Source organism: Nicotiana tabacum, chromosome 12 (assembly GCF_000715075.1).
Source record: "Nicotiana tabacum cultivar K326 chromosome 12, ASM71507v2, whole genome shotgun sequence".
NCBI lineage: Eukaryota > Viridiplantae > Streptophyta > Magnoliopsida > Solanales > Solanaceae > Nicotiana > Nicotiana tabacum.
The window spans coordinates 114,357,982-114,382,930 of NC_134091.1; the positions used below are offsets into that span (position 1 = coordinate 114,357,982).

At 38.6% G+C, this 24,949-nt stretch overlaps 2 protein-coding genes across 2 annotated transcripts; one reads left to right on the forward strand and one right to left on the reverse strand.

The window, feature by feature from the left end:
* Window positions 1-15,562: 15,562 nt before the first annotated feature.
* On the reverse strand, window positions 15,563-15,970 carry LOC142167338 (uncharacterized). The gene has a single exon (XM_075227500.1). It carries the CDS (start codon window positions 15,968-15,970, stop codon window positions 15,563-15,565), a length of 408 nt encoding a protein of 135 aa, XP_075083601.1.
* Window positions 15,971-17,443: 1,473 nt separating this feature from the next.
* Window positions 17,444-19,602, forward strand: LOC107765118 (protein PLANT CADMIUM RESISTANCE 2). The gene is made up of 4 exons (XM_016583727.2): window positions 17,444-17,743; window positions 17,979-18,050; window positions 18,873-19,085; window positions 19,324-19,602. Exons 1-4 carry the CDS (start codon window positions 17,527-17,529, stop codon window positions 19,398-19,400), a joined length of 579 nt encoding a protein of 192 aa, XP_016439213.1. The 5' UTR covers window positions 17,444-17,526; the 3' UTR covers window positions 19,401-19,602.
* The last annotated feature ends 5,347 nt before the right edge of the window (window positions 19,603-24,949 follow it).

Below are 24,949 nucleotides of genomic sequence, written 5' to 3' on the forward strand. Positions count from 1 at the left end.
TGAAAGAAACCCCACTGGAATCCATAATACCCATAGTACGAAGGATACAGTGACATTCCTTCAGAAAACCCTGAGCATCCTCTGAAGCTAAACCGCTAAATATGGGAGAGTAGTACTTTTTGTACCTCTCGAGCCTGAGATGCTCCCCCTCTGAAACTGTTGCCCTAGCCTCGGGCCGAACTGGGACAATTAGCTGCATCGGTATAATCTCTGGTGCATAGTCAACCCGGGCCCGTGGCTCTGGGTTCGGGCGGTGGGAGTTTGTGCTCCTCCCCCGGCCTGAGATGTGGCTGGAGCAAGTGGAATCAACCCTGCCTGAGCTAGAGTGCCAAATGCTCAAAAACTGGGCAAGGGTCTCCTGAAGTGCAGGGGTAGTAACAGGCGTCTCAGGTGCCTGTTCTCCAACTGGAGCTACTGGTGGCTCTGCTGCAGCAGCTCATGCAGGTGCTCTTCCTGCACCATGTGGTCTTCCTCGGCCTCTGCCCCGGCCTCTTGTGGCTCCAACAGGAGGCGCGGGTGTCTGATCATCGGATCCAGTTGTGCGTGTCCTCACCATCTGTGAGAGAATAGAAAGACAATGGTTTAGAACTTTGAAGTCAACAGTGCGCACGATAAGGAATCAAAGAAGTGAATATTTTTCTAACAGTTCCGTAGCCTACCGAAGATAAGTACATACGTCTCCGTACCGATCCGCAAGACTCTACTAAATCTGCTTGTGACTCATAACACCTATGAACCTAGAGCTCTGATACCAACTTGTCACGGCCCAAATTTCCTCCGCAGGATGTCGTGATGGCACCTAGTCTCCAAGACTAGGTAAGCCTATCAATGCAGAATAACAATAGACATCTGAAATAAATAATCTTTAAATTCACAAAATTTCAACTCCCAAAGCCCGAGAGAAATAAGTCACTGCAATAAATAATCTTCAAATTCACATAATTTCAACTCCCAAAACCCGGAAGAAATAAGTCACACGCTTCTAAGAATTTATCCACAATGTATCTATATATATATCAGGGTCTAAGGAAAATAAGAAAGCAACATAATAATGATAGAAGGGGACTCCGGAGTCTGCGGACGCTGGCAGATATACCTCGAAATCTATGTACACAGGTAGCTCACTGATGTCTGGACTGGTAGGATGTACCTGGATCTGCACAAAACGATATGCAGAAGCATAGTATGAGTACACCACAGCGGTACCCAGTAAGTGCCAAGCCTAACCTCGGTAGAGTAGTGACGAGGTCAGGTCCTACTGGAATAATAAAAGACAAGGTGAAATGTTTAACAATATAATAAAAATATAATGACAACGGAAATGAATCAAGTAAGTTGTATGTCACCAATTAACTACGCAAAATAATGGCAAATAATACCTCGTGGAAACAAAACAAAATTCTTTTCAACTTTAAGAAAATCACAACAATAATCAAAGGCAATTGCGACCATAAATCAATATCAACAAGGGCAATCCCGAGATACCGCCTCATAGTCCCAAATCATAAATAAATTCACAATATCTCATTTCCTTATATCACTGCGGGAGCCTTCACATTTAATTTTAAAGAAAAATATTTTTTTCCGAAATAGCATCCCACGTTTTAGCCACCCTTATCACACCGCATGACTTCTAGTAGTTCCCTTACTAGCCACGCGTATCAAACTACCCTTATCTCATCGCATGCGTTTCAACACCCAGAACTTATACCACCACATGCGTATCAATATCACAATTTGTACCTCAAGTGCCCAAAAATTTCAATTTGCCAAAATAAACAACATCAACAATATTTTCCACAACAGGGAGCTCACGGGTCAATCATAATGAGTACAAAAATCTCACAAAATATTGAGAAATTAAATAACTCAGCAAAAATAATATTGAAATTGTTTTAATACGTTGCCTTAGTTCCAAATTTAAAATATCAAATACTTTATATTAATAATATTTCAATTAAAGAAATTCCACCCTCAAATAATGTACAGAATAAAAGAAACCAAGTTTCAGTTACACAGGTAAAAATAATTTGTAGGAGAAAGTCAAGCAAATTTAAAGTATATCAATCAGATCAATGATGGAGAATATAACAAGATTTAATAATTTAATTAATATGCAACAGTGATCCACACAATTTAAAAACATAATCTTTCACATTTAGCCCGTGTACACACTCGTCATCTCATGTACACGACTTTCATCACATTACAATTATCACAACAATACCAATCATATGGGAAATTTCCCCCACACAAGGTTAGACAAGTCACTTACCTCGACTTGCTCCAATTTAATCCACTAGTAGGCCTTTTCTTTGATTATCAAACTCTGAATGGCTCGAATCTAGCCAAAATAATTCGATACAGTCAACAAAAATTATAGGAATCAATTTCATAAGAAAAAACTATATTTTTCAATAAGATCCGAAATTAGCTCAAAAATCGGCCGTGAGGCCCACGTCTCAGAATCCAGTGAAAGTTATAAAATCCGACATCTCATTCAATTACGAGTCCAACCATACCAGTTTCACTCAAATCTGACTCCGAATTGACACCGAAATCTCAAAAATTCGCTTCTATGAGATTTCTAAAATTTTCCCAAATTTTCATCTCAATACACTAATTAAATGGTAAAAATAGTGATATATTCGTGTATATTGACCAAATTCGAGTTAGAATCACTTACCCAAACAAAAATCACTTCTGCTTAAGCTCAAATTCGTAAAAAAGGCAAATGGGACGAAATCCCCAGTTTTAAAAAACTGCCGAAGCAGCCATCGATCCTGGGCATCGATCATGGCTTCAATCTTTATAGCCCTCGATCCTGGCCTCGGTCATAGCCCTCGATCCTGGGCCTCGATCATGGCCCTTGAGCCTGCCTTCGATCATGGCCCTCGAGCCTTGCCATCGATCATGGCCCTCGAGCCTACCTTCGATCATGGCCCTCGAGCCTACCTTCGATCCTGGGCTCGATTTCTGGGCTCGATTTCCAGCAGAAGAAGATTTGCAGCGGCTGTTTAAGTCTAACTTTTGATCCGTTAACCATCCGACACTCACCTGAGGCCCTCGAGACCTCAATCAAATACACCAACAAGTCCTAAAACATCATACAAACTTATTTGAAACCTCAAATCACATCAAACAACGCTAAAATCACAATTCATACCCCAATTCAAGCTTAATGAAACTTAAGAATTTCCAACTTCTACATTCGATGCCGAAACCTATCAAATCAAGTCCGATTGGCCTCAAATTTTATACACAAGTCATAAATGACATAACGGAGCTATTAAAATTTTCAGAACTGAATTCCGATATAAAAAAGTCAACTCCACAGTCAAACTTCCAAACTTAAATTTTCTATTTTAGCCATTTCAGGCCTAATTTAACTACGGACTTCCAAATAGAATTCCGAACACACTCCTAAACCCAAAATCACCATATGGAGCTGTTGGAAACTATTTCAGAGTCGTTTGCATATAGGTCGATATCTAGCCAACCTTTTCAACTTAAGTTTTAAATTTTGGAACTAAGTGTTCCAATTCATTCTAAAATCTCTCCGGACCTAAATCAATTACTCCAGAAAATCATATATCAGTTATAAAGTATAGAATAAGAAGTAATTAAAATGACTAGCCAGGTCATTACAAAATGGGTATCATATTGAGACGATAGATGAAATGAATATGGAATATCTTTGTATTACAAAGAATGTTTCGAGCCAGAAGTGCATTGTAGAAAAGTTACCAACTTTATCTTCTGGATTATACTATTCAAAGATTAGTACAGTTGAAGCACACTCTATCGTAAACCAGAAGTTTACTGATTCAAATATTTTTGTGCTTTGGCATGGCCGTTTAAGCCATCCTGGATCAATAATGATGAGACGAATTACTAAAAATTCGATTGGGCATCCATTCAAGAACCTGGAGATTCTTACAAATAATGAATTTTCTTGTGATACTTGTTATCAAGGCAAAATGATCACCAATGAAGGTTGGCATTGAATCCTCTACCTTTTTAGAACGTATACATGGGGATGTATATGGACCTATTCACCCACTAAATGGGTTGTTTAGATATTTTATGGTCCTAATAGATGCACCTTCAAGATGGTCTCATGAGTTCTTACTATCATCTCGCAACCTGGCGTTTGTAAAGCTATTAGCCCAAATAATTTGATTAAGGGCACAATTCCCAGATTATCCTATAAAGACTATTCGCCTTGATAATGCTGGAGAATTCTCATCTCAAGCTTTTGATGATTACTGTTTATCAGTTGGGATTAAAGTTGAACATCTTGTAGCTTATGTTCATACTCAAAATGGCCTTGTAGAGTCATTTATTAAACGCCTGCAATAGATAGCAAGACTAATACTTATGAAAACAAAATTACCCACTACTATTTGGGGCCATGCTATCTTGCATGCAGAATCACTTATCCGTCTCAGACTGACACATTATAATAAATATTCTCCGTCATAATTAGTTTTTGGTCATGAACCAAATATTGCCCATCTACAAATTTTTGGATGTGTTGTATATGTGCCAGTAGCACCACCACATCATAGTAAGATGGGCCCATAAAGAAGGTTAGGAATATTATGTTGGGTTTGAATCACCCTCTATTATTCGCTATCTTGAACCATTAAAGGGAGATTTATTTACTGCTCAATTTGCAGATTGTCGGTTTAATGAAACAAATTTTCCACAATTAGGGGGAGAGAAAAAGGAAACCAAAAGAGAAATTGTGTGAAAAGTTTCATCATTATCTCATTTTGATCCACGTGCCCCTATATGTAATCAGGAGGTCCAGAAGATCATCCATTTACAAAATATAGCAAATCAAATACCAGACGTGTTTACTGATTTGAAAAGGAGAACTAAGTCACATATCACTGCAGAGAATGTGCCTATACGAATTGATGTCCCAGCAGGACCATCCACTAGCATGAGAACTAGTGAACCTAAAGCACGCCTAAAGCGTGGTAGGCATTTGGGTTCTAAGGATTGAAATCGGTGAAAAAGAAAATCGACAAATGATCAAAACGATACTATAAAGAGATCTCCTGAAAAGACCCAAGATCTGATTAGTTCTGAGATTCCTGAAGAAATCACTGAACCCGAGACTCAAGTGAGCGAGGAATTTTTAATAAGTTCTACTGGTAATAGGATTAATTTAAATCAATCTAAAATAGTGGTGGATAATATTTTTGCTTATAATGTTGCACTTAACATTATGCAAGATAGTGAGGATTTTGAACCCCGATCTGTCGAAGAATGTCGACAAAGATCTGATTGGCCAAAATGGCAAAGGGCAATTCAATCAAAATTGAACGCACTTGCTAAAAGAGAGGTCTTTGGACCAATTGTCCAAACACCTGCTGGTATAAAACCAATTGGTCATAAATGGGTTTTTATACGAAAAAGGAATGACACAAATGAAGTTGAAAGATACAAGACTCGCCTTGTTGCACAAGGATTCTCACAACAACCTGGAGTCGATTATGAAGAAATATATTCACCCGTTATGGATGCCATAACATTTCGATATCTCATCAGTTTAGCCTTACGTGAAATGTTTGAAATACATATGATGGATGTGGTTACAACTTATCTGTACGGGTCACTTGATAATGAGATTTACATGAAAATCCCTGAAGGATTTAAAATGCCTGAAGCAAATTCAAAATCTCGGGATATGTATTCAATCAGATTACATAGATCTTTGTACGGTTTAAAGCAATCTGGGCGCATGTGGTATAATCACCTTGGTGAATAATTGTTGAAAGAGGGTTACATAAATGATGTTATTTGTCCATATATTTTTATAAAGAAAATGGCATAAGAATTTGTTATACTTGTTGTTTATATTGATGACATAAATCTTGTTGGAACTCCAGAAAAGCTCCAAAAGGCAATTGAATATCTTAAGAGAGAATTTGAGATGAAAGATCTTGGAAAGACAAAACTTTGTCTTGGACTAAAAATTGAACATTTAGCAGACGGGATCTTTATTCATCAATCTGTCTATACAGAAAGGGTCTTAAAATGCTTTTACATGGACAAAGCGCACCCATTGAGTACACCAATGGTTGTTCGATCACTTGAAGTGAATAAGGACCTGTTCCGACTTCCAGAAGAGGATGAGGAACTCCTTGGTCCTGAAACACCCTATCCTAGTGCAATTAGTGCATTTATGTATCCTGCTAATGCTACAAGGCCTGGCATAGCATTTTCTGTTAATTTACTAGCAAGATATAACTCTTCTCCTACACGGAGACATTGGAATGGGATTAAGCATATTTTGCGATATTTAAAGGGAACTCTTGATATGGGTTTGTTTTATGCTAACAAAGGTAGTGCAGATCTTGTTGGTTTATGCAGATACAAGTTATTTATCCGATCCCCATAAAGTTCGATCTCAAACCGGGTACGTGTTTACATGTAGAGATACAATCATATCATGGCGCTTCACAAAACAATCAATTGTTGCTACTTCTTCAAATCATGCTGAAATAATAGCTATTCATGAAGCAAGTAGGGAATGCGTATGGTTGAGATCAGTGATTCATTTTATTCAAGAAAAATGTGGTTTGGAATGTGATAAAAGATCCACAATTTTATACGAAGACAATAATGCATGCATAGCCCAATTAAAGGGAGGATTTATAAAAGGAGATAGAACGAAGCTCATTTCACCAAAATTATTCTACACACATGATCTTCAGAAAAATGGTGACATCGATGTGCAAATAATTCGTTCAAGTGACAATCCAGCAGATTTGTTCACTAAATCTTTACCAACTTTAACTTTTGAGAAGATGGTATACAAGATTGGAATGCGGAGACTCAAATATTTAAAATAAGATTTTCTAAAAATGCGTATTACTAAATATGTGTACTCTTTTTCCTTTACTAGTATTTTTCCCACTAGGTGTTTCCTAGTAAGGTTTTAACGAGGCACCTTATCTTTTAATGAACATCCAAGGGGGAGTAATATGAAAATATTATATTGTGGATGTCCATTCATTACTCCGTTATAGATAATCTTCCTGAAGAAGATTATCCATTTAGTACTCTGTTGAAGTTTATCTACAAGCAGCTAATACAGACAGGTTGCAAACAACTCAATAAAATAATTTGCAACAGCTTCTTGTTAAACAGGCAGGTTGCAAGCAGCTAATGTAGACAGCTTACAAGCAGCTAAAGAAAAACCTTGCAGCTGCTTCCTGAAAAACCTCGCAGTTGCTTCCTTTCTTCTATAAATAGAGGAGTTTTCAGTTCATTATTAATATAAGTTTGAAGTTTGAATAATGTATCTGTTTCTCTCTAAACTTGTCTTTACTTTATAGTCTTTATATTATAACAAAAGCAAACTATTTGAGGGAAATGGTATGTCAAACTTGAAAAATAAGTTTCTTTATCGTTACCTTATTACGACTTTTATTGGGGGGGGGGAGGGGTGCACCAATAGCCACTTTTAGGCCTACTATTTAAAATATACCTACAACTTATAATGTATTTAAAGATTAGCCAATTCAACCAAACTTTAGGATTAAGCATCCTAAAATTTTGAGCTGTTAATTTGAAATTCAAGACTTAGTATCCTAAATTTTTGAGCTGCTAATCGATGTCCTGAAATTTGAACTTTGAGGTTTAAACTTTAGGACGACATGTCCTAAAGTTTGAGATTGGCTAACCTTTAACTACATTATAAATTGTGCATATGCTTTAAAACAATATGCTTAAAAGTGGCTACATGGTGTCATTACCACCAAGATTCATCAGAACGGCTGGCCCAATTCAGTCCAAGCACAGCAGCAACAGTCCACACCAAATAAGCCCTGCAGCTCCAGAATTAACCTATATATATGATCTATATATAATGTGTATAATCCAGTATACAATCTGTGTATACTGGCAAAAAAGTAATAAATTCAACCTAACTCTATGTGTATAAATATTGATAAAAATGCATACTGTTTCTTTTTCATGATATCAACAACAACAACAACAACGACCCAGTGAAATCCCACTAGTGGGGTCTAGGGAGGGTAATGAGTACGCAAACCTTACCCCTACCCCGAGGGAGTAGAGAGAATATTTCTAAAAGACCCTCGGCTCAAGAAGACGAAAAGAGACAATATCAATATCACCAATAGAACCCATAGAAAAAATAACATCATGAAAATGAGAAAGTAGATGCAAAGCAAACGCGATAGATAGTACATAGACCCGGCACTATGGTAAACAAAGGAGAAGTAAGACACAACATTGCCACTAGCTGACATCGACAAAACCCTACCAAATTAGCCTCACAAAGGTACGAAGTAAGGGAGACTCAACTATCTCCTAACCTACAACTCTTATACTCGACCTCCACAACTTCCTATTAAGAGCCATGTCCTCGGAAATTTGAAGCTTCGGCATGTCCTGCATAATCACCTCTCCCTAATACTTCTTAGGGCGTCCTCTACCTCTTCTCGTGCCCTCCAAAGCCAGCTGCTCACACCTCCTTACCAGAGCATCTGGGCTTCTCTTTTGTACGTGTCTGAACCATCTGAGCCTCGTTTCCCACATCTTGTCATCAATGGGAGTCACGCTCACCTTCTCCCAAATATCTTCATTCCTAATCTTGTCGATCCTAGTGTGTTCGCACATCCACCTCAACATCCTCATTTCTAATACTTTTATCTTGTGGATATGTGAGTTCTTAACAGGACAACACTCAACCCTTTACATCATGGCCGGTCTAACCACCGATTTGTAAAACTTACCTTTGAGTATCGGTGGAACTCTCTTATCACACGAGACTCCAGATGCTAACCTCCACTTCATCCACCCACCCCAATATGGTGTGTGACATCCTCGTCAATCTCTCCATCCCGCTGGGATAACCGACCCAAGGTACTTAAAATTGTCACTACTTGGTATGACCTGCGATTCAAGCCTCACTTACACTCCTACCTCCCCCGGCTCAGTGCTGAACTTACACTCCAGGTATTCCGTCTTCGTCCTGCTCATCTTAAAACCCTTAGACTCAAGGGCCTATCTCTAGACCTACAACCTCTCGCTAACACTGGTTCGTGACTCATCAATTAGAACTATATCATCGGTGAATAACATACACCACGACGCCTCCCCCTGAATATGGTGTGTTAATGCGTCCATCACCAAGGAAAATAAGAACGGGCTAAGCGTAGAACCTTGGTGCAACCCCATAACAACTGGAAACTGCTCAGAGTGGCCTCCTACTATCCTAACTCGAGTCTTAGCCCCATCATACATGTCCTTAATTTCCTAAATATAGGTAGTCGGCACGCCTTTTACCTCTAATCATCTCCAGAGAACTTCTCTAGGAACCTTGTCGTACTCTTTCTCTAAATCAATAAACATCATGTGCAGATCTTTCTTCCTCTCCCTGTAGCTATCACTCCCCAAACCTGGGGACGCGTGGTTGGCACCCGGGCCGTACTGGCCCGAGCGAACCACTCTGTAACTCTTTTTTTTGTAACTATCATGGGCCAACATAGCCAAAACTCGTAATGTATAACTATAAGTGGGCAAATGCAGTTTCAATGAACCAATGTTCTTAAAACATGAATACAAATGGGCCGTCAAGGCCTCTGATATACTATACAAACCGAACCTCTATCTACAAAGCCTCTAAGATTATGCGATATAAATTGGGATAGGGTACCGGCCTACCCATAAGTCTGTAGCAAAACTCTGACACGATGACTCATAGACTCGGCTGCACTCCGAATGAGGTGGAATTTTACCGATCCTTCGCTGAATGCCAACCTCGTCTACTATGAGGGCTTGTCAAACTTATTATCTATACCTACAGGCATGAATGCAGCGTCCCCAACAAAAGAACGTCAATACGAATAATGTATCGCGTATGTAAGGCGGAACTGAAACATAACAATAAGTCAACATTAATTAAAGACATATAAGAATCAACCTAAATGCATTACTGCCCGACCGGCCGTAGCTCGGTGGTAAATGTGTAACTTTCCAACAGGCCGTAGTTCGATGGTAAATACATGACTGCCCAACTGATCAGTGGTAACTGCCCGACCGACCGTAGCACGGTGGTAAATGCATGACTGCTCGACCGGCCATAGCTCGGTGGTAAATGTATAACTGCCCAACCGGCCGTAGCTCGGTGGTAAATGCATAACTGTCCAACCGGCCGTAGCTCGGTGGTAAATGATGATGCATATAATACCATTACGAACATTAACATCTTTATTGAATGCCTTAATAGAGAGTTAAGAACATACTTAGGCATGCTTTGAATATCATTTTACAAGAATGAACGACGTAGACCTTCTTAGTTAATAAGAGTAGAACCATTTATGAAATAACATTACGTTTACGTATCGTTACTTGGATCATGTCAAAAGGAAAGAATGGATAGCCTTAACATACCTGGAACGATTCTCTTGACAATTCTTCTAACACACATCTTTTGCGACGAAACACGTAACGACGGATCGAAGTAGGGAAAAATCCGTATGATATTCTTGAGAAAGATTGTACCGTTCTCTCTTAGAATCGTATTTTACGCTACTGTAGCAAGCCTATGTATTTTCCCTTGAGAAAGAGAATGCACAACTTTCCATCCGTTAGCAAGCCTAGCTCTCTTATAAGGGTTCATAAGAATTCTTTTGAAAATGTCATGTGTTAGTAGCAACCCATGATTTTCCTCTTAAATGATATATAACATCTCTTATTTTTGAGATTTGTGGGCCCCCACTTTTGGGATGACTTAGCCACCGATTCTTCTAAATATGCCACATAGCATATGAATGAAGAGTCATTGTTACCCATTCGCTTATCCAAAAGCCTTAATTAAATAGTTAATCTTCCACTAAAATTAATAATTACTCAATTATCCACATAATTAAGAATTATCTCAAATTATTTAAAATACTATTCACTATTAATATACTTTATGTACCATACTATCGTGGTCACATTGTACCTTGTATGACACTAGTCCATAAATATCACGTATTATAGCTTGGACCGTATTTTATCCCAAAATTATCAAACTTCGACGAAACTCATTTTCTTCAATTCGCTTACCCTCTCACCTTCACGAATTTACTTATCACTTGATTGAAATAGTATAAATACTTATAACCTCGAAAATAGTCCTGTCCTCATCCTAAAGTACTACTATTAAAATATTAATAAATTATGGTGCCATATAAAATCAATACATACATTATTATTTCATTAAAACATCCATGTAAAAATACATATATTTTTTCTACTTCTAATTTTTCTAATCTCATATAAAAAGTATAAATTTTCGTACGCTTAATTCTTAAAATGGTAAAAAGATAACCTTCTTTTCTTGTGAGAAATTAATTTCTATCTTTACAATAAAGAAAATCTCATAAACTTTCTCATATTCTGTGTATAATTTAAAGCATATTCGAAAGTAGTAATATTAATAACTATATAAAATCATATTTTCAAACCTTCTTTTACAAAAATATTCCACTCAAAATAACGGTATCAAGGTTGTTAACCTTACGGGGTCTTACAATAACATAGTCACAAATCCTTTATAACCTCATGAATGATCTTAATCCCTTCAAGCTCATATGGATTACTACGACTCATCCTAATATTAAAGTACGGTATGTAACATCCTTCCCTCCATTAGAACATTCGTCCTCGAATGTTAACTCTTAGAGATTTACAAAATTTTCACTACGGTCTCCTCTGTAAACTAAACTAAAACTCAAATTATATCCGAATGACTCAGTAATTTGAGACCCCTATAATTGTTACAACTCTGGATATTACCTTTGTTTTTACTCAACGGAACCACCGTACTCCACTTCCACTCTTCCGGCATTCTCTTCATCCTAAAAATAATATTAAACAGCCCGGTCAGCCACTCCAAGCCTGCTCTACCCACACACTTCCAAAATTCAATCGAAATTTCATCTGGCCCGGTCGCTTTGCCCCTACTCATATTACGCATAACTCCCATGACCTCCTCAACCTCGATGCGTCTGCAGTCCCCAAAGTCACAGTGACTCTCGAAATGCTCGATTCACCTAGCACAATATCCCAATCCCATTTTTCATTCAGAAGTTCATGAAAGTAAGTCTGTCATCTTCTCTTAATCTGAGCATATTCCATCAATACTCTATCATCGTCGTCCTTGATGTATCTCACTTGGTCCGAATCCCGGGCCTTTCTCTCTCTCATCTTCGCCAGCCGGAATAACTTCTTTTCTCCTCCATTTTCCCCCAGTTCCTCGTACATACGGCCATAGGCTGCAGTTTTAGCCTCTGTGACCGCTAGCTTAGCTTCCTTCCTAGCTACCTTATACCACTCCATGCACGCTCTCCTCTCCTCCTCACTTGTGCTCCCTACTAATTTTAGGTATGTTTCCTTCTTCTCTTCCACTTTACCTTGGACCACTTCATTCCACCACCAGTCTCCTTTGTGCCTGCCAGAGACGCCCGGCGAGATCCATAACACCTCTCTCGCAGCCTCCCTTATATAGTCTGTTGTCGCGCGTCACCACTGTTCCTCCAGGCTCCCATAGCCGACAACCGCCCCTCCAACTCCTGGGCTTTATACTTAGTCAAAGCACCCCACCTGATTCTCGCTCGTCCTAGGTCAAACCTTTTCCTTCTGTTTAACATAATACCAATATCCATCACCAAGAGCCTATGTTGCGTCGTGAGTATCTCACCCGGAATAACCTTACAATCCTTGCACAACCCTCTATCACACCTCCTGAGGAGGGGATAGTCAATCTGAGTCGTCGCCACAGCAATTTTGAAAAGTAACCAAATGTTCATCCCTCTTCGGAAAGCTAGAGTTCGAAATCACCAACCCAAAAGCCTTAGCGAAGTCCAACAACGAAGTACCTCCTCCGTTCCTCTCCCCAAAACCGAAGTCTTCATGCACCTCGCCATAGCCGCCTGCGGTCGACCCAATATGATAATTGAAATCCCCTCTTATAAATAGCCTCTCAGTATGTGGGACTTGACGCACAATCTCATCTAACCCCTCCCAAAATCGTTGTTTAACCTCCTCATCTAGGCCTGCATGCGGGGCGTAGGCGCTAACGATGTTTAGGGTGTACTCTCCAACCACCAACTTAATAGTCATCAATCTATCATTCGCCCGTCTAACCTCAACCACTGACTCTCTAAGTTCCCCATCCACCAAGATACCCACTCCATTCTTACCCTTCTGGACTCCGGAGTACCAAAGCTTATACCCGTACGTATCCCTCTCCCTAGACCCTACCCACCTAGTCTCCTGGACACACGCTATATTGACCATCCTCTTCCGGAGGATATTTGCCAACTCTATAGACTTACCCGTCAATGTACCTACGTTCCATGACCCAATTCTCAACCTATAGGCACCCTTGTTCCCCTTACCTCCCTTGCCTGCCTTCCCACCCCCTAACCCCCTACCCTACCCCCCACCCCACCCCTACCCTCCCCCCGAGGACATGACTTCACTCGGCCATCCACAACTACTATACCTACGACAGACTAAGGAAATCACTAACACACACTAGGCACATACCAGAGTTGAGGAAAATATATTGTAACTACAGGTACGCTAATATGGTGATTAAACTAAGACGAACTAAGATGAAAATAATTTAACTAATACAACGAACGGAAACATGAAAACGGGAGGTACCAACTCCCGCAATTAGAACCTGAAAATTGTCTTGGCCAATTTTCATGATATCCTTAGCCAAATTTAGATATTTTAAAATAATTTTCATGGTACGGAAGTTATTGACGCCATTTCTAATTTCTAATAAAGCCAAAATAAATGAACTTGTCAAAAATGGGGCCAATATTATTCCTTCCTAAACTCATACATACAGAAAAACAACAACAACAACAATCCAGTATAATCTCACTAGTGAGGTCTGGGGAAGGTAGTGTGTACGCAGACCTTACCCCTACCCTAGGGTAGAGAGGCTATTTCCGATAGACCATCGGCTCCCTCCCTCCAAGAACTCCTCATCTTGCTCTTTGGGTGACTCGGACTCACAACCTCTTAGTTGGAAGTGAAGGATGTTCACCACTAGAGCAACCCACTTTTGTCCATACATACACAAAGATAATCTATTAACTAATGGGGGCCATTTAGCTCACAAATTAGTTTTATATATATTATATTGTAGAAATTGTTTATGTGATAAATACCAATATACGAATAGTTATGCGATGAATAATAACATGGAAATTATTGCTAATTGACTGTACCTTTTTTTATTCGATGTCCCTGAAAAAACTATTATACACATATTGCACATTTAATTCAATTATTTTCTTGCACGATAAACCAAGTATTGTATTACTTATGCAAAATTTAGTTGAAATCATTTCTTTAATGCAATAAACTAAACGAACCCATATTAAATAAGAGCTGATACGAGTCAACACATCGATGATGACTGAGTCAAAACGGCATTCCAATCATGACTCGACAAGTCAGATATCACTAACCTAAATCCCTTTATTAGTTTAACTCAACAATTCTAAGATTTTTTTTAAAAATATTTTTATTAGTGTTTGATATATGTATTGGGATCCAAGGCAAGGGGAGATTGATGAAGATGATTCTCATCGTATTAGAACAGGTGGATGAAATGGAGACTCGCTTCGGGGGTTTTATGTGATAGGAATGTGCCACTTAGACTTAAAGGCAAGTTCTACAGAGTGATGGTTAGCCGACTATATGAGGCTGAGTGTTGGCACGTTAAGAAGTCTCATGCCGAGAAGATGAACGTAGCTGAAATGAGGGATGTTGAGATGGATGTGTGGTCATACCAGAAAAGGTAAATTAGGAATAAAGTTATTAGGGATAAGGTGGGAGTGGTTTCTATGGAGTATAAGTTGCGGGAATCGAGGCATGAGATGGTTTGACCATGTGAAAAGAAAAGACAATGATTCCCCGGTAAGGAGGTATGAGAGGTTAACCATGGCATGTTTGAGGAAGGGTAGGGGTAGGCCAAAGAAGTATTGGGAAGAGGTGATTAAGCAGGACATGTCATTGTTGAAGTTTGTCGAGGACATGACCCATGACAAGAAGATGTGGAGGTCAAGGATTATAGTTGAAAGCTGACAGGTACCCGTGAGTTTCTCATAGGCTTACCAGTAGTACTGCCAGTACTATTCTTGTATTTTTTTATTCCTGATTTTTTATTATTACACGTTGTGTTATTAGCTTATGTTACCCTATTACATTATTGTTACTATTGTTTGTTGCATTATCTCACTGTTTCTTGAGTCGAGAATCTATCAGAAATAACCTTTCTACCTTTATAAGGTAAGGGGTAAGGTCTGCGTACATACAATTCTTCCCAGATCTCACTTACGGGATTACACTGAGTTTTTATTGTTGTTGTTGTTGATACTGTATTGGATCTAGCAAATCCAAATTTATATCGTGTAATCAGTGGAGGACCCAGGATTTTTATCAAGCGGGTTCAAAATGTGAAGAAGTAAATATATAAAGAGGTCAACAAAAAAATATATTATTACAATTGTCTTCTACGAGTTTTCATTTCCTGAAACGTATTCATAATAGTCTCATCAGAAATGGTGTTAAATATTTTTCTTTCTAAATAAGGTACCAAACAACCGCTCATGAATTCGTCATTCATTCGTTTTCGCAATTCACTCTTGATCAACTTCATCGCCGAAAAAGTTCTTTCAACTGTAGCAGTGGCAACAGGTAGAAGAAAAGAAAATTCCCCAAGGCGAAACACAAATGGATAACTTAAATGCTTCTTTGTCTTAACTAGTGTTTCAGAAAGAACAACAAGTCCTTGTAGATTTGAGAATCTTTCATCAACATCACGAATATCAACAATATAAGTTTCAAGATGATTCTTGAGTGTAACCGTTATATTCTCATCAAAATCATCAGGATATAATTTAGCCATCCTCAATATCTTGTTTATGTCAAAACTGGAAAATGAGTCAACTGGATTTAAGCAAGCTACTCCAACAAGCAAGTTCGTTGTCACCTCATTAAAACGAGCATTGAGTTATTGTAACCTAACATTTAGAAGAATAATTTAATTAAACTTAAATTTAAACTAACATTTATTCATTCTTCACCAATAATTTAATTTTTTTTTATTTTACATATTATTATATTATAAAACAGTTAGATGAGATTTTAATCATCATTAAAGAGCTTTGGACCACAACTTTGGAAGTTCAAAATATCTTTACAGGAGTTATTATTTTCATCATAACTTTTCTTGAAGTAACAGAGAGAACAAATAAAAAATCAACAATGTATTTTCTAGTGATGGGCAAGTATTTTAAAGCTGATTACTTATATCATGAAATAATTAAGTTAATTGAAAGGAACACCTATATAATGCGGTTAGCCAAGCACAGATACACTCATACACTACATATTAACAACCAATCAAAATCTCATCTACTTTCATAATGTAACATCTATTAATTTCATCAAATACCAAACTAGAATTAGAAAACAAGATTAATCTGAATGCAATGTGTTATAGTCATCCCTAAATCACTTAATGATAAGATAGACCTAATTTATATGTACAACAAAAAGATTAGAAATCAGAGAGAAATATGATGGTGATAGTTGACGGTGAGAGAGTGAGAGGCGACAACCAACACGAAACGATATTGGCTAATAGCAGGAGACGACTATGGAAGGAAGCAATATGACCTTGAAATTGAACTAAAAGATTCAGTAGACAGAGAGAAAGGGAGGGAGAGAGAGAGAGAGAGGCAGCGAACATTTTTTATGAAATAGGCAGAGAACAGAGAAGGGTTTCAAAATTGGGGTTGTTAGTTTGGGAATTGGGGTCGTTGTATTTTAGATATAATAACTAAAACGACGTCGTATTTAAATAGAAAAAATGTATAAAGATAAAAGAGTTCTGACTGGTTTCAAACTCAAGACCTTGGGGAAAATTTGAACCCACCTTGCCAACATGCTATTCGTCGTCGCTATTTCAAGCGGGGTAAAAATAATTTTTATACATAAAACTTTTTTAGAAATATAAAATATACTTATATATAGTGTTATTTTTCGACGAAGCGGATTCATATAAACCCCTTACCCTATACGGGTCCGCCCCGGCGTGTAATGCCGTTAAATTGGAAGCGCTCCCTATCAATGTTTTTCCTAATTTTAGAGCTTGAACTCAAAATATTTAGTGAAAAAGTGAAGGATTATATCTATCCTAGCTCAACCATTTGGTGATATAATTGAAGTATTAAGAAAAGAGAAAAATCATACTATACTAAAATTAAAAAAACACGGAGTAGGAAGTTTCTTAGCTATCACAATCACGCTGTGAGAGTTTTTGAAACGTCAAAATTGACTAGACCAATTATTTATTATAACAGACTTGTCCGATAGAAATACATATCATATATTTAGTGAAATTTTCCACTTTCTTTTATCCAAAATTCCAAACCAACAACTCTCAGCTCCCTCATCATTATGAAGTCTTCAACAAGTTCAAGTGATCAATACCAGAAGTTTTCATCTTCATATGGCGACGAAACGCCGCCGCCGTTGCAGACCGGTGTTCCGGTGAGCTCTAAAGGCCAGTTGTATGTGGAGTCAATCGATCCGCCGCCGGCCATGTATCGGAAAAAGAAGAATCATGTTCCATGGTCAACTGGTTTATGTGACTGTATGTCCGACCCCAAGAATTGTAAGTTCATATGATAGATAATCTTCATTACATTTTTCGTGTTTGTTTCTTCCTTTATTATCTCAATTTATGACATTTTTTCGCTTCTCCAGAGACAAACTTTTTTTCATATTATAGTTTTTAAATATCTAATTGATTTAATCTAATTTAGCTTTAAAGATTAGTCAAATTAACCAAAAAAATATGAAATTTTTTTCTGTTTGTTTACTTTTTTCTCAATTGTTTGTTTGATCAGGTTGCATAACATTCTGGTGTCCATGCATCACTTTTGGACAGATAGCTGAGATCATAGACAAAGGTTCAAATTGTAAGTATTTCATTTATCTTTTTATTTTAATGTTTATTTGTTTGAATACTGAGGTTCAATTTAAAAGATAAAATAGAAAGTACGAAGAATGAGTGTGGCTGTTGACCAATTCTTGAATTGGTTTTTCTTTTTCTTTTTCTTTTTCTTTTTCTAATCTTACCCACTTCTCAATCATTGATTTATTGAAAATATTGTACTTACCATTACTAACGGTAATTTAGTAAATAAATTTTTAATGTAAATAATTTCTTAAGAGAGTGTAAAGTCAATACAGGACTAATAAAAGAAAACGGAAGGAGTACAAAATACTAAATTCAACTGACTTGAACTTGCAAGAAACTAACCTGAGCAAACCATTAATTCGCACCATTTTCAGTAAGAATTTATGCTAAAATAATAATACTTTGTAATTAAGAAAAGATTTAAAATCGTGAATCTTGAGATTCTATAAATCATTGTGACCGCAATTACTGCTTTCACTTCGAACTCTACATGTAATTGAAATTTTCTAAGCAGATACTACTTCTATATTACATTTATACTGCTGGATAAATTTTACAAATGATCATATAACTATGACTTTTTTTCATGTAAAATCATAAAACTTTCAGTAACTAACACAAAAATCATAGTTACCGAAAAATATAATTTTTCGACAGTATTTTCTTATTTTGTATTGTTTATTTTTTATTTTTTATTTTTAATCTAATAAAAAATAACCCAATTAAACTACCTTAGTACTACCTTAAAATCGTGAATTTATTAACCTTCTGTCTTCCCTATATTAATTATAGTAATATTTGTTTTGGCTTCATATTGCAGCTTGTGGAGTAAGTGGAGCATTATACGCAATAATAATATGTGTGACTGGTTGCCCATGTTTTTACTCTTGTTTCTATCGTTCCAAGATGAGACAACAATACTTGTTGAAAGAAAGCCCTTGTGGGGATTGCTTGCTTCACTGTTTCTGTGAAGCTTGTGCCTTATGCCAAGAATATCGCGAGCTCAAAAATCGTGGAGTTGATATGTCCATTGGTAAAAACAATTATTAATCTATTTGCATTTTTTTTTGCCAAATTATTTTTCTCAAAAGTGGTTTTCAAAAATAAAAAAATTGGGGAAGAAATTACTTTTTTTATGTTTCTCTAAAACTGTTTTTGCTTCTACTCAAAATGACTTTTTTTCTTCTAAAAGTTTGGCCAAATATCTTTAACAGAGGTACAAATTCGAAAACAATTTTTTTATTAACTCTTGGTATTTTTTTTATGCACAGGTTGGCATGGAAATGTGGAGAGGCAAAATCGTGGACTGATTATGCCACCAACAGTTGAAGGAGGAATGAGTAGATAGGGGAATGTGGAATTCCAGAGGGTACAATAATGAGTTCTAAGATTTGTATTCTAATATATTAAGTGAATATTATAGGGAAGGAATTGTGAGTACTAAGGTTTGTAATATAATGTTGCACATGTTTATTCCCGATTTGCCAGCTTGATCGCTTGTATTATTTACCCTTTTTAAGTAGATAAAAAAGTTACAGCTAGTGACATCATCTACCGGCTATTGACAGTGAAAGCTCCTCTTTAATATGTTTGATCCCTTTCCAAGCCTTCCTAGTCGTCAATGATAGGTCGCTCCTATCCTTTAGTTCGATATAGGGCTACGTATCGGGCGAATAATTACGTTTAACGGTTCGCCTTATTGGTTATCTGACTTTTAGATTAATTCGTTAGTCAATCTATAATATATCGGGCGGTTAGGTAACGAATTAGTAATTATCAGACGATTTATCGACTAAATCAAAGAGATAATAAAAATGAGATCAGTACACTCTACATTTAATCAAAGAAGTGACAATGAAATTGTATACGGTCGAAATCGGGCATGTCAGATTTCATAGACACGAGGAGCTGCCTCGAGAGAGCTCGTAATAGACCAGGCTCGAGCTCAATGGCAGAGTATGGAGCATGAAGATCGAAGTGCTCGCTGAAGATCGAGACCGAGCATGACTGACTTCGAGTAAGGCATAATAACGGAATGGCGAAATATTAGCAACTGACCGAAGATCTCGACAGAAATCCCGGAACAGATCGAATCAAGCAGTTATTGATGCCAATCATGGGATTTATTTCCGTTATTAGAATTGTACCTTATTTAAGATTCTTCTACTATATAAAGAGGGACCCCATTCATTTGTAGGGGGATTGATTCATTGAAAAATATATACAAAAACACTACTCTCTATTTCACTTACTATCCATTATTGTTCATCATTGTTTATTTTGTGTTCTTTATTATTCTTCTTACCCAATCTCGAGACCATCCCGAATCGAGGTCGAAATCTAGAACACTGGTTTGATCTATTTTACTATTCAGATTATCTATTCAATTCCTTGTTTATCAATTGGTATTGGATTAAATCACGTATCCTTAAAACCACTAAATAAGTTTAATTGTTACTCGAATTTTAGAGTAAACAGTTTGGCGCCCACCGTGAGGATAAGGATAACAGTGATTTTTCAGTACTGATTCTGATGAAACACACTATTTTACGCTTGTTCTTGTCAAGTATCTTTGCTTTCAGGTTAAAACATGTCAAACTCACAAAATGCATCCACACACGGTGACAATGGCCTCGGATTCCATGGTGAAAACGAAAATATAATTGATCCAGGAATCGAAGTGCCACAGGCTAATCACGGGGGAGCACCGGTTGCTAACCCCATCGATGGCAGTTCGCACGCTGCTCTAAATACGGACCTAGGCGCGGATCTCGATGAGAGTGTACGCAGAGAAGGCCGATCTAGAAGCCAAGGAACACAGGGCAGAGGAGACGAGGGAGTCAGTCTCCAAGTAATATTCGAGATGCTTCAGGCTCAGCAAGCCGCTATTGCTCAGTTACAAAATCAACCTAGAGCTCTGAATAGGGTCGAGTCAGAAATTACTCGCCGTACCGAGCCAGTACCGGAGAGGCTGAATGGTAACAAATCGGAGACTGATCCTGCGATAATTAAAATGCTGGAGGAGCTCACCAAAAGAATTAAATCAGGGGAGAAGAGAATCGAAGCCAACGATAAAAAAATGGAGACATACAACTCTCGAGTTGATCAGATACCGGGGGCACTGCCAATCTTGAAAGGGGTGGATTCAAAGAAGTTTATACAAAAACCCTTTCCTCCAAGTGTGGTTCTGAAGCCTATTCCAAAGAAGTTTCGTATGCCATACATACCCAAATATAATGGTACCACCGATCCCAACGAGCATGTTACTTCATATACATACGCCATCAAGAGTAACTATTTAGAGGATGATGAAATCGAATCTGTGTTGTTGAAAAAATTCTGAGAGACCCTTTCGAAGGGAGAAATGATTTGGTATCACAACCTGCCTCCAAATTTCATCGACTCATTTGCCATGTTAGCAGATTCTTTCATAAAGGCACATGCCGGGGCCATAAAGGTTGCAACGAGGAAATCGGACATTTTCAAGGTAAGACAAAGTGATAATGAAATGCTGAGGGAGTTCGTATCCCGATTTCAAATGGAACGCATGGAGTTGCCACCGGTCACAGATGATTGGGCCGTTCAAGCTTTCACAAGGGTTGAACGAGCGGAGTTAGGTAGCATCACGTCAGTTGAAACAAAATTTGATCGAATATCCAGCTGTAACTTGGGCAGATGTGCACAATCGATACCAATCAAAGATCAGGGTCGAGGACGATTAATTGGGAGCTCCTTCCGATTCAGCACATCCAAACAGGTCGGCAGTTAAAAATCAGAGGGACATCGACAGGGAGCCAAGGTTGAACAGAGACCGATATCAACCATATACCGCGGATCGAAGGAACAATAACGATAATGGTTCAGGACGCAATTCTGCCCGGAACGATCGGAGAAGTGATCGAGGACAGAATTCTCGGGGACTTATGAGCAAGAGTGGTTTTGACAAGTATGCCGATCCCACAGAAGCACCTCGGTTATCGGAATATAACTCTAGCATTGATGCATCAGGCATTGTATCGGCAATCGGAAGGATCAAAGATACTAGGTGGCCCAGACCCATACAAACTGATCCTTCTCAAAGAAATCCAAATTTGATATGCAAGTATCATGGCACGCATGGTCACAAAACCGAGGATTGCAGGCAATTAAGGGAGGAGGTAGCCCGTTTATTCAATGAGGGCCACCTTCGAGAGTTCCTCAGCGATCGAGCCAAGAATCATTTCAGAGAAAGAGACGCCAACAGAAAAAATGAATATGAGGAACCCCAACATGTCATTCATATGATCGTCGGTGGGGTCGACATTCCACGGGGACCCATATTCAAACGCACTAAGGTATCAATCACTAGGGAAAAAAGAACCCGAGATTATGTGCCCGAAAGCACTTTATCATTCAACGACGAAGAAGTAGAAGGCGTTTCTCAGCCCCACAACGACGCTCTGGTAATTTCTATCTTATTAAATAAAGTTTAAGTTAAGCGTGTTTTAGTAGATCCAGGTAGCTCGGAGAATATCATCCGATCGAGGGTCGTGGAGCAGCTCGGCCTACAAAATCAAATCGTGCCCACAGCTCGGGTCCTAAACGGCTTCAATATGGCTAGTGAAACAACTAAAGGAGAGATTATTCTACCGGTAAACGTGGCTAGAACCATTCAAGATACTAAGTTCCACGTGATCGAGGGCGACATGAGGTACAATGCCCTACTCAGAAGGCCTTGGATCCACAATATGAGAGCAGTCCCTTCGACTCTCCACCAAATAATAAAATTTTCGACATCAGACGGTGTAAAAACAGTATACGGGGAGCAGCATACTGCAAAGGAAATGTTTGTGGTCGATGAGGTAACACCGATATCGACACTATCATCCTCGCAAAGGTCGAACATCAAAGATAAACAGGAAGTCAAATAGCAATCACAGCAACCAGCCTCGACCGAATCGGGGAAGCGGGAGATAGAAGAAAAAGATGAGGATTTTCTGACCCCTCGAACTTTTGTTGTTCCCGAAGATACTGACGTCACCAAATCAACGGTCGAAGAGCTGGAACTGTATTGATCGAGTACCTGCCCAAGCGAAAGGTATACCTGGGAACGGGATTAACCCACAAACTCAAGAAAAAACTTATTCAATTTCTTGTTGATAACATAGAATTTTTTGCGTGGTCCCATTTAGATATGACAGGGATTCCACCGGAGGTAACGACATATCAGCTAAGCCTGGACCCTAGATTAAAATCGGTGAAGCAAAATAGAAGACCCCAGTCCGAAGTAAAGCATGATTTCATAAAGGACGAGGTAACTAAACTTCTCAAAACAGGATCCATTCGGGAGGTAAAATATCCCGAATGGTTAGCCAATGTAGTTGTAGTCCTTAAAAAGGGGAATAAACTTAGAATGTGTGTAGATTATAAGGATTTAAATAAGGCATGCCCCAAAAATTCTTTTCCACTGCCTAACATCGATCGCATGATCGATGCCACGACCGGTCACGAGATCCTTACTTTTTTCGATGCCTATTCCGGGTACAATCAAATCCAAATGAAGCCGGAAGACCAAGAAAAGACTTCATTTATCACCAAGTATGGAATATATTGTTATAATGCAATGCCCTTCGGGCTAAAAAATGCAGGAGCTAATTACCAATGCCTAGTGAATAAAATGTTCGAAGAACAAATAGGTAAATCAATGGAGGTTTATATTGATGACATGCTAATTAAGTCCCTGTGCGCAGAGGATCATTTGGCTCATTTGCAGGAAACGTTCGAGATTTTAAGGAAATACAACATGAAGCTCAATCCCGAGAAATGTGCTTTCGGGGTTGGTTCGGGCAAGTTCCTTGGCTTCATGGTATCGAATCGGGGAATCGAGATCAACCCCGATAAAATCAAGGCCATCGAAGACATCGCCATCGTGGATAGTGTAAAAGACATATAGAGGCTAACTGGGCGGATAGCTGCCTTAGGCTGATTCATTTCGAGGTCATCGGATCGAAGCCACAGATTTTTCTCTTTACTCAAAAAGAAGAACGATTTCACCTGGACCCCGAAATGCTAACAGGCATTGGAAGAGTTGAAGCGATACCTATCGAGCCCACCACTGCTTCACACTCCAAAGGCAGATGAGAAGCTTTACTTGTACTTGGCAGTACCGAAAATTGCGGTAAGTGGTGTCCTAGTTCAAGAAGAGCAAGGTACGCAATTTCTCGTTTATTATGTAAGTCAAACCTTAAGAGAAGCAGAAACTAGATATCCACACTTAGAAAAATTAGCACTTGCACTGATTAGCTCCTCTAGAAAGTTAAGACCATACTTTCAATGTCACCCAGTATGCGTACTAACCACTTACCCACTTCGTAATATTTTGCACAAGCTCGAACTATCGGGTCGATTGGCCAAATGGGTCGTCGAACTCAGTGGGTACGACATCGAATATCAACCTTGGACGACCATCAAGTCTCAAATTTTAGCGGACTTCGTGGCCGATTTCACGACAACCCAAGTACTCGAAGTTGAAAAGGAACTCTTGTTAAAATTGGGTACGTCATGGGGGGAATGGAACCTTTTCATAGACGGTGCTTCAAATGTGAAGGGGTGCGGGCTTGGCATCATTTTGAAGCCGCCCACGGGTAGCACTATTAGGCAATCTATCAAAACTTCTAGGTTGACTAACAATGAGGCCGAGTACGAGGCCATGATTGCAGGTCTCGAGCTAGCTAAAAGCTTGGGGGCAGAAGTCATTGAAGCCAAATGTGACTCTTTACTTGTGGTGAACCAAGTAAACAAAACCTTCGAAGTTCGAGAGGATAGAATGCAAAGGTATTTGGACAAGCTGCAGGAAACTTTGCACCGTTTCAAGGAATGGACTTTACAGCATGTACCTCGAGAACAAAACAGTGAGGC